A 14,759-nucleotide genomic window follows, 5' to 3' on the forward strand; every position below is an offset into this window, starting at 1 on the left:
ACTGATCCTTCCCAGAGAGACCCGAGATGTCCTGAGTTGGAGGAAGGGGATTTTAAGGCGTTGGCATCTCTCATCCCACCCCAATCCCCCACCCAGCTGCCTGGGGCTGAGCATTTCTCCCCATCATTATGTCTTCCTTCTTGTTTCATATACTTTTGAGCAGTAAGGGAAAAAAATCAACATGAGCATAGGAGTTAATTAGCTTGATGTAAAGGAGTTTTTTTTTTTTTTTAAGCCAAACATGAAATAATAAATATACGCCTCACATAAACATTTATGGTCCTGTATTTACTGGAAAAAAAAAAAAAGACAGATGGAATATGTTTGTCTTTGAGAAGTTTTTATAGATTCAACAGCCATTTCCTCTGGATTTCTTGTCATCCCATTACTCTGAGGCTCTTTGGGGCTTGGATAAAAACAAACGGTTTTTGGTGATTATCACTGTGGCTCCCTGATGATTTGGGGCAGGCCGGGGCCTGTGTGGGCTCAGGGCACTCCAGGTAGTGATAGGACTTCTGATCAGAGTCGTAGGGGATTTTACAATTTCAGAACCAGAGACTCTCCTTATGGCTCATCTGTGATGTCACAGAAACTTAGAACTGTAGTCATTGAAATGCTTAGCTTTAGGGCACCTGGGTGGCTCAGTTGGTTAAGCGACTGCCTTCGGCTCAGGTCATGATCCTGGAGTCCCTGGATCGAGTCCCGCATCGGGCTCCCTGCTCAGCGGGGAGTCTGCTTCTCCCTCTGACCCTCCCCCCTGTCATGTGCTCTCTCTCTCTCTCATTCTCTCTCTCAAATAAATAAATAAAATCTTAAAAAAAAAAAAAAGAAATGCTTAGCTTTAGAAGAAATGCATCATCTCAGAAGGAGGGAATTAAGGAATTTTAGAATCCCGGATGCATGGAAATTTCTCATTTTAAATTTTGGAATCTTGATGGCTCAGCATGAGAAAATGTAGAACCTGAGAATTCAGGAGATATCAGAGTTTATTAGACCCCCCTCACCCCCCATACTTACATATGCTAAATACTCACAGTGCTTTCTTCTGCCAGCCCTTGGGCCCGTGCTTTGTGCCGCCCCCTCCTCACTCAACCTGGAATCTTCTGTCACTCCTGGAGGGGCACTGTGGGTGCAGCCTTTCAGCCTTGCCCAGGGAAGGAGCTGGGACGAGGAGGAGGAGGAGAAGGAAGAACAGCAGCAGGGCAGGCCAGAAGGCTGCAAGACAGCAGGGGGAGGGCAGCGGTTCCTGCAGACTCACCGTGACCAGAGGAAGCCCTGAGTCCTGAGGACATGCTGGGCAGCGCAGTTCTGTCAGCTGCCTTACCTCATGTGAACGTGCCTGTGCCCTGTAGGACTCTCCTCTTCTGGAAGCCATTAACAGGAAGGGTACCTAGAGGTCCCCTGGGCGCGCTCACAAGCCCCTTGCCCTGCGAGGGCTGGTGGTGGGCGGGGAGGGAAGGGGTCCTGTTCACACACCAGTGCGCTGGATGAGGGTCTGTGCCACGCGGTAGGGGTGGCAGATTAGCCCACCTCTATCTTTGGTCTATGCTCAAGGATGGATTTTGGCACAGTTTTTTATTATTAAAACAATAGGGAATATTTCAAAATATGTAATAACAGAGGTTTTTTTTAAATTATTAAAAAATTTATATAAGGGGCGCCTGGGTGGCTCAGTCGTTAAGCGTCTGCCTTCGGCTCAGGTCATGATCCCAGGGTCCTGGGATCGAGCCCCGCATCGGGCTCCCTGCTTGGCGGGAAGCCTGCTTCTCCCTCTCCCACTCCCCCTGCTTGTGTTCCCTCTCTCGCTGTCTCTCTCTCTGTCAAATAAAAAAAAAAAATTTATATAAGGTAAAATTCACATTATGCGTGAGTGTGAACAGTTCCGTGAGTTTTGATAACTGCATCGTCATTACATGAGAAGTGGAGACACCATTATAATCAGCAATCAGGACAGTTCCCTTACCCCCCCCAAAAAGAATGATGAGTTTAGAAAACATTCCTATAATGAAGCCACTGCTCTCCCTCCATCTACTCTTTTCCTTCTGAGGTCTTTTTTTTTTAAACACAAAGCTCAGACATGTCCCACACCATAAGTCAGGTCTGGTTGCTCCTGCTCTCCTCCTCTGAGGGCTCCCTGCTGCATCAGTGTAAAACCCAGATCCTCACTGGGACCCCCAAGACCCTGCCCGTCAGGTCCAACTTCCTCATCACCTGTCTCTTTCACCCCTGCTCAATACAGCGACACTTGGACTTCTTGCGATCCTACCCTGGAGAACGCTCCTACCTCAGGGCCTTTGTGCTTGCTGCTCTCTCTGTGTGAGTGCTCTTCCCCCTGGTTCCACCTGGCTCCTTCCTTCCCTTCCCTCAAGGCACTATACAGACCCCTCTGACTTCTCTTCACCATCCCCATCTCTCTGCACTCTCTAGCTTCTTACCCTTATTGTAATTCGCAACATTTATCTCTACTTGACATTATGATACATATTTATCTGTTTACTTTTGAAATTGTCTTCTCTCTTACCTACATGTAAACACTGTGAGAGTAGAGACTTATCTTTCTTGTTCATCCCTGCATTCCTGGTGACTGGTACCTAGACCACTTTATTTCTGCTGCCTAGTGCCCGGTCCTGACACATAGTAAGCATTCAGTATACATATGTTAAGGGAATGAATGAATAACATTTGATGTACATTTTACATCTGATATTAAAAGAAAATTTTAATTTTTTTAATGACTCAGGTTATTTTAATGTCTATGGAAGTTTGAATCTTGCTCTTTTCATTCTGTATAATTCTTATAAATACTTTTTGTTCTAATTAAAACCTTTAATAAATCCAGTAAAACCCCTATAAGATGCCTTGTGATGAGACAAATTCATTTAAACATCATTGGCCCTGGCCTCTGCCCTCTTTCCAGCCTCTTCACAAATGGGGCAGGGAGAGTACATGGTTCTCTAGGGCTTACAGGGCATGCTGGCCTTAGGAACTGACTGCCCCATACCCATATGAGACCTCTCAGTTCCTGTGTGTTGTGTGTTTTGTGATAATGGGCTGTTCCCAACATATCTAATAAGTAAAAACTCCCCCCCCAACATTAACTGGAAAAACCACCAAAAGTATGATTTTTATATTATGTAGTAACACAACTCTGCACTTTAATTGGAGCTTTGGGGCTACACTATTGTATTACGGTGGGGTTTTACTGTATTTTGTGTAATGGATGCAACTTCTGAGGACCCTTACTATAGTTTAACTAATCATTCTTTCTATTACTGGATATATAGGCTGTCTTCTACTCTTTTCTGTTATAAATGACCCTGAACTGATAAATGAAGAGATTTGTTTGTTTGTTTTAACAAGAATGCCCAGAGTGGTGAATGTGCAGGGAACAGGTGCTTTCCTATACTGCTGGTGGTATAAATTGATATATTCCTTCTGGAGAGCAGTTTGAACTGCAGGTAGCAAAATTCTTAAAATTATGCAAGTCTTTTGTCTCAGCAGTCCCACATCTGGGGATTTATTTTAAGGCTATAAATATGGGTGGACATAAAGACAGGTCTATAAGGACATTAATTACATGATAGTTTCTACTTTTAAGCTTTCCTGAACAATCTTAATCCCAACTCTGGAGGAGAGGTTAAATAAAGTATGTATAACCATATAATGGAATACTATACAGTCATTAAAATTATTTGCTGGAAGGGTTTTTTTACATTTGGCTATACCAGATATGCTTGTATCAGACTTTTCCTCTAGAAAAAATATAAAACCAACTGTTTGAAAATATCAAAGGACTACGAATACATCCAGGGCTTGGAAAACCAACATTGTAAAGAGAAAAGTGCACTGATGTGGATCTGACACTGTGCCACTTCTTCCTTTCAGGTATTTGCCAGTTTGCAAATGGTGTAGAGCCAAGATTCAGAGAGCTAAACAGCTTTCTACAGCCTTACTTTGTTGGAGAGACAAAAACTGGAGTTTAGGTTACCAAGATAGGCAGCTCTGGAAGAGCCAAGATTCCATTGAGACAGGAAGTGGCGAAATGCAAGCCTAACATTCAGTATGTTGCTTTGCCTTTCAAAATATTTGTTGCTTCTTAAGTGGCACAGGCTAAGTGGCTGAGAGATCAACTGAGTATGGCAGTTAAGAGGTTGAGAAGCTAGGCAGAGCTTTCAACAGCCTCAAATTCTAGGAAGACAAAACTGAAGGTTATTGTCAACCAAGGAGGAGGAGCCCTGGCATCCCAAGCTTTTAGTTGGGGCCTCTGAAGGGCAGCATCCTAGGAGAAAGGATGAACAAGAAATAGAGCAACTTTTTCAAAGTCTTAAACCCAGCTTTGAAACAGCTAAAGCTTAAACTGGATAAAGATGATCTTCCCCTCTTTTAACTTCCTATAAGAAGCAAAAGAAAATCCTCTCTTAGGAAGGTAACATCATCTGGAGCCTGTATAAATTTCACACACAACATTGGGCATTCAGTCGAAAATTAGCAGGGATACAAGAAGGCAGGACCAGGAGGGGGGAAAAATCATGGTAAAAACAGACTCACAGGTGATCCATATTTTGGAGTTATCAGACACAAGATTTAAAATAACTGTGATGAATATATTCAAGAAAATAGATTACCAAATGGAGAATTTCAACAGCTTCCTGAAAGCTATAAGAAATCAATGAAATGGAAATTTTAAAACTAAAAGATAGAATAAATTTAAGAACTCAAAAGATGGATTTAATAGATTAGATACAGTTAAAGAGAAGATTAATGAATCAGAAAATAGGTTAGTAGAAAATATCTAGACTGAAGCATGAGTTAAAAAAGGATGGACATTACAGAAAAGAGCATAAGAGATTCATAGAACATGGTGAAAAGGCCTAACGTACATTGTTTCCCCAGAAATATAGAGGGAAGAAAATGGGCAGAAGTCATGTCTGAAGTGATAATGACAAGCAATTTTCCAAAACTGACAGAAAAACATTAAATTACACATTTAAATAGACCTATGAATCTTAAGCAGGATAAATAAATTAAAAAAAATCACACCGAGGCACATCTTAGTCACAAACAGCTGAGAACTAAACATAAAGAGAAAACCTTAAAAATAGGAGTGAGGGGAGCAATGTAGTATCTTGAAAGACATGGAGATGACTTTTTAATAGCAATGCTGAAATCCAGAAGACAGTGGAATGAATCTGTAATGTACTGAAAGAAGGTAACTGCCAACCTAGATTCTATACCCAGCAAAAATATCCCTCAGAAGTCAAGGTGAAAAAATAGTATTTTCAGAGAAACAAAAATTGAGAGAATTCCTTGCCAGCAGACTTACAATTTTTTTAATATCTTCATGCAGAAGGAAAATGACTCCCATATGGAAGCAGGAGGAAGAGAAAACATTTGAATAGATAGAGACTATATAAAACATTGATAATATCTGGTGAGGTTTAAAAATATATGTAGAATTAAAATACACAACAAGAATAACCCAGAGACAGAGAGAGAGAGAGAGAGAGAGAGAGAGAGTGAGTGTGTGTGTGTGTGTGTGTGTATAGAGTCCTGAGGTTTTTGCACTTTTCAGGAGGTAGTAAATACACTTATCTGTATTAGACTGCAATAAGTCAAAGAAGGATGCTATAATTGCTGGAATAACCACTAATAATAAAATAATGTGTGTTTAGCAAGCTAATAAAGATAGAAAACGGTATGATAAAAAGTACTTGATTAACCTGAAAGAATGCAAAGAAGAAGAGAAAAAGAATATAGAGTAAGTAGGTGGGACAAATAAAATACAAGTAGTAAGATTATAGATTTAAAGCCAAATATAAGTTACATTAAATGTAAATGGTATAAATGGACTAAATCCTCAAAAACAAAGATTGTCAGAGTAGGTAAGAATTATTTTCTAGGAGAATATTGTATTAATAAGGATGCTTTTGGTTTTAAGTAACAGAAAACCCATCTGAGATAGGCTTAAAACACTATAGGAACTTGACTCTTCACACAAAAGGTTCTTGGTGCCACCAATGCTGTGACTCAGTGTCTCTTTGGTTTATTGCCACTGTCTTCCAACCAGCTTCCCCTGGGATGACAAGTTGGTCTGTCAAGGCCTCATGCCTCCTCATTTGCATGTAGAGGAGGAGAAGCTGCTCTTTCCCCAGTCATCAAACAGAAGTCCCAGGACTTCTATTAAACCAGCTTGTGTTACGTGCCCAGCTCTGAGCCAGTCACTGTGGCACTGTGGCTGGCAAGAGAACATCATGCTGGCGGGTTCAGGCTTCCACAGCCCACTCTGGGGTGGGGTTAACAAGAACAACAGGGAGAGCATCTCCTGGGTGCCTTGGGTTCTGTTGTAGGCACGTTACACGTGGTATATGAACCCATTTCAACTTCGTGAAGTGGCACAGAGATGTTAAATCGTTTGACTTAGACAAGGGCACAGCTAGCCAGTGGCAAAACCAGGATTCCAATCTAGTCAGTCAGGCCCCAGAATCTACACTCCCACCCTGTCTATACTGTGTCTCCTTCTCAAGCCCCGTAGAGAGATACGGGAAATATGGGACCCTCTTAGGGAACAAATACTAGGTGTTATGGACTGGATGTTTGTGCTTCCCCAATCCATATGTGGAGGCCTAACCCCCAGTATGACTAATTGGAGATGGGGCCTCTCTGGAAGGAATTAAGGTTAAATGAAGTCATAAGGGTAGGGCTCTGGTCCAATACAATAAGTGTCCTTATAAGAAGAGGTTGTATGCATTCCCTATCTCCTCCTCTCCTTCTCTCTCTCTCTCTCTCTCTCTGCATGCACTGAGGGAAAGCCACATGGGAGACGTAGTGAGAAGACCACCATCTACAAGCCAGGGAGAGAGCTCTCACCAGCAACCAAATCAGCAGGAATCTTGATCTTGGACTTCCTGCCTCCAGAACTGTGAGAAAGGAAATGTCTGTTGTTGAAGCCAGCCAGTCTATGGTGTTTGGTTATGGCAGCCCAATCAGACGAGTACACTGGAAAAGCAATCACTGCATGGACTCTAAATCCCTTAATGATGTGGAGCAACGTCAGGCCAATGCTGCCTTCCAAGTCCGGGGGAGCTGGGCTCGCGTCTTGACTCCATCCTCTTGCAGCTGCATGACCTTGGACAAGTCCGTTACTCTTGCTCTGGAAAATGGCATTAGTAATTCTGGCATGCAAGGAGCCTACTATTGCTCAGGTTTCACTAGCCTGAGTCCCCGTAAATCTAGCTCAGCTCTAAAGGGGGAGTTTATAGAGTTTTTGTGATGTGGGATAAGAGACGATGGGGGCCATAAGCCCAGTGTGAGGCCTTGAGCGTTGGGCTCTGTAGCTCCAGAAGCCTGCCAAGGTTACAGGCCCCCTGATGGCTGTGAATGCCCCAAGGCCGCTCCAAGATGGGGGAGGGGGCCTTGGCCAGCCCATCCCACCCAGGCTGTGGAGATGAGCAAGAACCTGGCCGTCTGCCTTGCTGCTTCTCTTCTTTCAGAAGACCCCACCTTCTGCTGTTCGCCAGGCCTTGGGGTCTGCTGAGGAGGGGAGAGGGGACAGGGCAGCCCCGTAAGGCAAAAGGGGTCCTGCAGGGTGGTGGTAACGCAGGCTCTGCCTCTGCTGTGTGTCCTGAGAGAGCCGCTCGCTCTTCCTGGGCCTGAGAAGTGGAGCCCCTTGTCTCCCACCGTGTGGGACCTGTGGCGTTCCTCCTGCCCTGGCCCAGCCCTGCTACGACTCAGAGGGAAGAGCTGAGGCCCAGAGAGGGGCCCGAGGCCCTGCTGTGCATGACGGAGGCTGCAGCACCCAGGCTCAGACTCCAGACCCCGTTAGCCCGAAGTTGCCCTTCTTTGGCCATTGATGTGCACCACCTGGGAGCACACACCTCTGTTCCTGGAGGCCCAGCCCGCAGAGCCTGATTGTGTCTCCTCTGCCTGTCAAGAAAACAAAACGGAGGGGCCTTTACGGAGATGCTGACTCTGCACCAGACCCCATGCCTCTACGTACGGGAACTCATTTAATCCTCACAGCCGTGTTTGGGAGCTGGGAGTCTTATCCCTGTTTTACGTATGAAGAAACTGAGGATCAGAAGGGTGAGGTAGCCCATCTAGGGTCAGACAGCCAGAAAGTTAATGGTAGAGCCAAGCCTTCCACCTAGCTGTGTGTGTCACAAAGCCAGTGTCTGGCATATGGTGGGCATGAAAATTAACTTGGGATAGTCCTCCAGCCACCCACCTTCCCAGTGCTTCCAGGTATCTACTGTGGGCCTAGCCGTGTGCTAGGATGGAGTGGGGAGATCCCCGAGGGGGCCCTGGTGTTCCTGGGCGGCCAGGACAAGCCTGTCCCTCATCTGGGTCCCTGTTTCTGTATGTGAAGTAGGTTGGACAGAATCATGTCTCAGGATGCACCAACAATTAGCAGCTCTGGGGCTCCATAACCCCTGTCCTAAAGGAGTTTATAGACTTGTAGGGGAGGCAGGGTTTTAACTGCCCTTAACAGCATCAATGTGGTAGTCCAGAGTATTACAGCCTTGATTTTGTGGTGATGTTGTGGAGATTTAGAAATAAAATATTTCAAGTATTTGGCTGTGCCAGGTGGGCATAAGGTGCACCTGGAAGGGCAGCTAGCCACAAGGACTTCTGGGAGCTGAGGTGGGGGAGCTCAGGGAGGGCAGGGAAGGTTCCGGAAGGAGATGCACTTCTACCAAGTTCTGGGGGCCCAGAGGAGTTTGGGAGGTGTCAGGCCATCCTCACTGGACGGGCAAGGATGTGTGCAGCATAGCAGCAAAGCATTGTGGGAGTGCAAGGTAAGGCCCAGGGGGAGGGGTGAGGCCAGGCTGTGAGGACCCCCCCCACAAGTCCGGCTGAAGACACTTCATTTATTGAGTGCCTGCCAGAGGCCAGCCCCGCATTCAGTGTCTGACAGTAATTTTCACCTCATCAACTCTACCCTCTAAAATTCTCCCCAGTTTGTGGATGCAGGAAGGTATGATAGTTTCGGATTTGGAATTTCTGCCTTTGTAAGTGCAAAAACCCTGTCTCTAAATACTGCACCAGCTCAGCTGTTGGCAAATTACAACCCCAGAATCAATGAGCTGTTCTTCTAGATTGAGTTTTATTGAAACAGAGCCCCATTCCTCTGTTTACATGTTGTCTGTGGGTGCTTTTCACTGGTGAGTCGTTGTGGCAGAGACTGTGTGGTCGCAAAGCCTACAATATTTACTGTCTTGCCCTTTACAGAAAAAAGTTTGCCAGATTAAAAATGTCTGCTAGACTAGAGAGCTGAGTCAGAAGATTCAGTGTGAGTCGGAGCCCTATACTTGCTGTGTGAGCTTAGGCAAATTGCTTGTCCTCTCTGAGCCTGCCCAGCCAACCCTTGGGGGTTGCAGTGGAACTCGTAGGTGACGGCTGCAAGACGTTTTGTAGACTGTAAAGTGTTGTACCTATCACCAGCTTGGCACTGGGTGGGCACTAAAAATCTGCTTGTGGGTGAACGAGGAAGAGTCACTGTGCAGGCCTTCTAGCCTGGCTGCTGCCTGCTCCTGGAACGGCAAGGAGATGGCATCTGGACCCGAGATGCTGAATGCATCATTGTTCTCCTCATGCAGACTTGGCAGGTTTGAGCATAAATTAAAATTCTTGTGGGGAGTCACCTTATATGTGGTACCTCTTTATAGCCAAGTCATTACGGTAATTTGCAAAAGTCTCTGGTGTGTAACTGGAGTCCTTTGCTTCACATTTGCTGGCTGTGACCTCATTCAGGCTGCCCGGTCCTGCATTTGGTGACCCCTGAGCCTTGGGGACTTGTCCTTCTGAGCCTGGCTGCAGGGTGATCCAGACCTGACCTTCCGGGGATAGAATGCTGGGCCTTGCTTTGCACAGGGATAAATAGGAGAAATCGTTATGGTTACCATCCTCATGCCTTTTCAAGTGCTTACTGTGAGCTGGGCACCATGCCAAAGGCATTGTGTCCATAATCTCACGGGTTTGTCCTTACAACCTGAGTAGCTATTATCACCATTTTATAGATGAGAAAACAAAGACTTCAAGAGGAAAGTAAACCAAACCCTTACCTAGTCCCGGGGGTGCCAGTCAGGCTCTGCTGGGGGTTTGCTGTGTGACCAAGACAGGTCCTTTCCTTCTCTGAGTCTCGGTTTCTTCATCTGTTACTTAAATGGATGGGCAGGCAGTCCCAGCCCTGACATTCCAGAATTTCTCACTAACTTGTAAAACTGAGCATAGGACTCCCCCACCCTCCAGTTCTCCAAAGAAGCTTCACATGCATGAAAGCTCTTGGCTGCAGTGTCGCAGGGGGAGACATGGCTGCTGGGGAGACATGGCCCCTTCCTGGGGCACCCGCAGCCTGCCTCAGGGCAGCAGGGCCAACGTGCCCCTCTCATCCTCGGCCTCTGTAGAGAAAGATTCCATCCTTGCTCCCCGGAGATGGAGAGTGAGCAAGGGTAGGTTCTCTGATGCCTCTGGGGACAGAGAGGCAAGATGCCAATAGGCGGGAGGGCAGTGGCAGGTCTCCTGGCTGACTTGGGCCTGTGGTGGGCAGTGGTGACAGTGCCCACATCTTTCTAGTGGTCACAGCATCTCTGGGGCACATGTTATAGCCTCTGGTTTTATTTCCAGCCTTTGAGAAAGCAGGTGGCCCAGGGAAGGGTCTGGTATGGGCTTTGGGAGCAATTGCCATGAAACCTGGGACAGTTCCTTTGCCAGCTCTGATGCTTACATCCTTCTAGAAGTTAGGGAAGCTGATGGATTTTTATCTAGGATGCTATGAGGACCACATAAGACAAGGGCCTGAATGAGCTTGGAGCCCCAGGCAGTGTCAAACTGTGCCCTGAGGGGCTCTGTCGCTCCTCCCTCCAAGAGCTGGCTTGTTTATTTATTGTAGAAAGACCTCTTACTATATCCAGGGAGAAGAAGCCAATGGGCCTCAATTATTTGCTGGGTAATAACTATTTTTTCCCATGGAGGTGATGGGTTTGCATCTCAGGTGTGTCCCTTGCTCCCTGTGTGACCTTGGGTAAACCACTAGACCTCTCTGAGCCTTCATGTGTTTGTCTGTAGATGGAGTAGTCTTACCCATCTGGCAGAGCTGTCCTAGAAACTGAGAGGTTAAGGAGTCATTGTAATGGTTGTTTGTACTTTGACCTTCCCAGAGGCTCCCCAGCATGATCTTCACTGGAGTCAAAGGTGGGGATGCTTGTTTGGGGATCCCCAGTTGCTCATCAGTTGCCTGAGAGGCAGCAGGACAGGACCTAGGCTTTGAAGCCCGAGAGATGTGGGTTTGAACTGTGGCCCCACCTCTTATAGACCCCTGAGCCTGATCAGAAGCACCCAATCTCTCCAACCTTCAATTTTTCTCATCTGAAAAATGGCTAGAATGAGCCCACTGCACAGAGATGGACACTCAGAAGGATCGATGTGGCTGGTGCCTAGGAAGGGCTTGATAAATGCTGGGCTCCCAGTGCCTTTCCGGGGGCCCACCTTCCCTCGCTCTACACATCCTCCTTAGGTGAAGTAAGTAACCCAGAGGCCCCCAGTGGGTCTGGTGGGTTTTTGAAGGATGCTCAGAACCACCTCCCTGACCCAAAGGTTCTGGGAGAAAGACCCTGGCAGAACAGCCCCATGTGATGATTAAGCTCTCTTTGCTCCAAATGCTATTAATGTTCATAAAATTATCCACAGTTTTCTGAGGCCCAGGCCCAGGGTTTGCCTCAATGGGACAATAAAATCGCATGCAGAAACGATTTAGAACAGGGAAAGACCGCCAAGCTGAGACGGAGCTAAACGAGCGGCAGCCTGCTCTCATTAACTCAGGCCGTTCACATTTGTTACCAGGGATTTCTTTTTAATTAAAAAACAACCAAGTTATTAAAAAATAAGCTTGTGAGGGGCTGGCCCAGCAGCAGCTAGGGCCAGCGGGAGTGAGCGTTCCTTGCAGCAGGAATGAGCCCAGGGCCCGGCCGGGGAAGGTGAGGGGGGCTTCTGAGCGAATTTTCATCCGTACCTTCTGGAGCAGGCTCGCCTGTGCCTGGGAAGGCAGAGGCTCCTCCGAGCCCCTCCCCTGCCCTGGGACAGGGCATTTGCATTCCGCTTTGCAAACTGTACTGTGCTTGGCAGGTGGATGCCTGGTGCCTGTCAGAGCTGTGGGCACACGGCGAGGGAGCCCTGAGTGTCGGGCCTCCTGGGCGGAAGGGCCTGCCTCTGGGTTGGGCTGGAATTAGGGTTGGTGGAGGTGGATTCCTTGAGGCTGGGGTCGGGATTTTGTCTAAGACGCCACTTTGTGTTACACAGCAATTCAGAACTGGGGTTTGGGTCTGACAGACCTGAGCCCGAGATCCAGCCCAGATTCTTACTAGTGCTGTGATCTCAGGTGAGTACCCTAAGCTCCCTGAGCCTCTGCCTTGTCTCTACAGTGAGGATGACCTCCCTCAGAGGGCAGGGCGGGGGGTCCAGGGAGACAGTGGTGAAAACCACCAGCCTGCACCCAGCGCCTGCGCGTCCTGCTCGGCGAAGGTGCTTCTCCTGTAATTCTCCTCATCCTCAGTCTCGGCGGCTAGTCCGGACCTGGCGTCAGCTCTTTGCTCAGCTTAATGGCTCATCCTGCTCAGAGTGGACGGTACCTGGACATGCTTGAGCCTATTAATAATGCTTTATGACCTCTGTCCGACACTTGATGCTTTCCCAAGTGCTGTTTGACAGCGAGGACAGTTTCCATCCTTGGAGCATGCCTGCGAGTTGCTAGTACTGTGCTGGGGGCTTTGCACCTCAGCTCTCAAAACCTCACGGCATCGCTGGAGACGTGACACGGCTGTCCCCATTGTACACCTGGGAGCAGAGGGTCAGCCTCGGGGGGGAGTTTGTTCAAGGCACAGACTTGCTTGGGGGCAGTCTGGGCTCACACCGAGGTCCATCAGGCCCCAAAGCCCATGTCTTCACTCCTTAAGGTTATTGCTGCCAGGTGCCAGGACAGAAAGCCTCAGAAGATAATGTCCAGATTCACCCATGTCACGCTGTAGAAGAGAACGCTGAAGCCCAGAGAGGGGAAGGAGCTTATTCCAACTATGCCTAGCAGTTCTGGTGCACTTTATACAGATTTTCTCAGGGTTTTCATTCCCATCTTCTCCCCCAGTTAGTCTTCCTAAGAACCCCGTCACTGGGCAGGGCAGGGCATACGACGGTTAGGCTGTCAAAGAACCGTGGAGAATACGGAGCTGTGAATAACTGTGTACCGTGTTTCTGTGGTGTAATGCAATCTGGGAAATAATGCAGATTGAGCTTTGGTAATAACAAGAGCAGATGGTGTCTAGTGAGAACCTACTCTGTGACCTACGACGTCCATGCCGCTCACCAGCCTGCTGAGCAGTGCAGCCCCAGCACGTGTCTGTGAGCCTTGTCAAACAAGTGTTTGGTGACCAACGTGAGGGTCAGTCTGTGAGGCAGGAGCTTGTCCGCCTGGTTCGCCAGTGTTTCCTGCCCCGACCAGAGTGTTGGTACATCATAAGGGTTCAGTGTTTGTGTAACAGTCATTCAGCCGCGGGAGCTCAGCATCCGCATCTGAGTATTGGGGATTTTGCTCCTGATCCCGCTGGTGATTATGGAAATTAAATAATGGATCTTGGTGCCTTGAATGCAGCAGGGGTTCAGTGAGTGTGGGCTCGAGGCTGCTGTGTCCCACCCTGTGCCCTAATGACTGCCCTCTCCCTGCCCCCCTCTGCAGGCTGCCCCCACTCATGTTCTTTCCTCTTCCTGTCTTTCTTTGCATAGTGAACGGGAGCTACGGCCACTGCACCCCAGGCTCAGACAAGAGCCTGCTGGACCTGGACCTTGCGGAGGGCCCCGGCCCCACCTGCCGCCAGGGCCTTTTTCTCCCTGCGGGCACCCCACCACCCCGGGGCCAGCCCCCAGCCTGCGAGAGGCTCCTGCATTTCCCCCACCCTAGCAGGTATGTGCTCCATCCTCTCCCATCAGCTGCCTTCTGTGGATGCTTCCTGAAGGCCAACCCCGAGGGCCTCCAGACCTCATCTAGTCTGCCTCATTGTGGGATACACAGGGAACCTGAGGCACGAGAGGGCCAGGGACCAGCCAGAGGCCAGTAGCACAATGACGGCTGCCTGGTCTAGGCCTCGAACCCCCCACATTGCAGTACCTCATGAGAGACAGAGATGGTTTTATTGAGGTAGGCTTCCCCATTGCAGAAGCTGAGGTGGCTTTTCGCAGAGAATCGGTAATTTCAGAAGAGGAAGATTCAGGGGTGGGATGGGGAAGGAAAACCCAGCTGAGGGGGTATACACATTGTAGTGCCGAAGCCTGGACCATTCAGAGCGTGGAGAGGGGTTCCTCCACCTGGGGCCATCTCCTGCACTAGGAAGCCATACCTCCCAGAGCCCTGCCGGGTGACCCTCGTTCGATGCCTGTACCTTTCCAGTGATGCCCACTTGTGGACAGAGCTTCTATCGCATCGTGTGTCAGGCTGGAATCTGCCTCCTGTGGCTCTCCCAGCTGTGCCTCTGTGCCCTCTGGTCTGCTGACAGCCAGACGTCAACCACGGGCAGACCTCTGTGCCCCCGGCTCAGCCCCTGCACCTCACTGCCTTGGCAAAGGAAGCAGGGCTCTCCCCAGTGGAGCTTACTTTCCAGGGAGAGCTTAGGTGAGAGAGAGGAGTACATAGCAGCATGCTGATTCTTCCCACATAGAGCCAGTTTCCTTTGAAAATGTAGACTCCCTGAGACCTTCGGTGATACCAGGGAGCCTTCTGA

At 48.4% G+C, this 14,759-nt stretch overlaps 1 protein-coding gene across 1 annotated transcript in view; it reads left to right on the top strand.

Moving 5' to 3' along the window:
* GLIS1 (GLIS family zinc finger 1) overlaps nt 1-14,759 on the top strand; it is a 221,843-nt gene that overhangs the window by 121,624 nt on the left and 85,460 nt on the right. The window contains exon 3 of the mRNA XM_035018514.1: nt 13,768-13,945. Coding sequence (XP_034874405.1) covers nt 13,768-13,945 — 178 coding nt within the window. The remainder of the gene's footprint in view (nt 1-13,767; nt 13,946-14,759) is intronic.

Source organism: Mirounga leonina, unplaced genomic scaffold (assembly GCF_011800145.1).
Source record: "Mirounga leonina isolate KUSES-001 unplaced genomic scaffold, KU_Mleo_1.0 Mir_173, whole genome shotgun sequence".
Taxonomy (NCBI): domain Eukaryota; kingdom Metazoa; phylum Chordata; class Mammalia; order Carnivora; family Phocidae; genus Mirounga; species Mirounga leonina.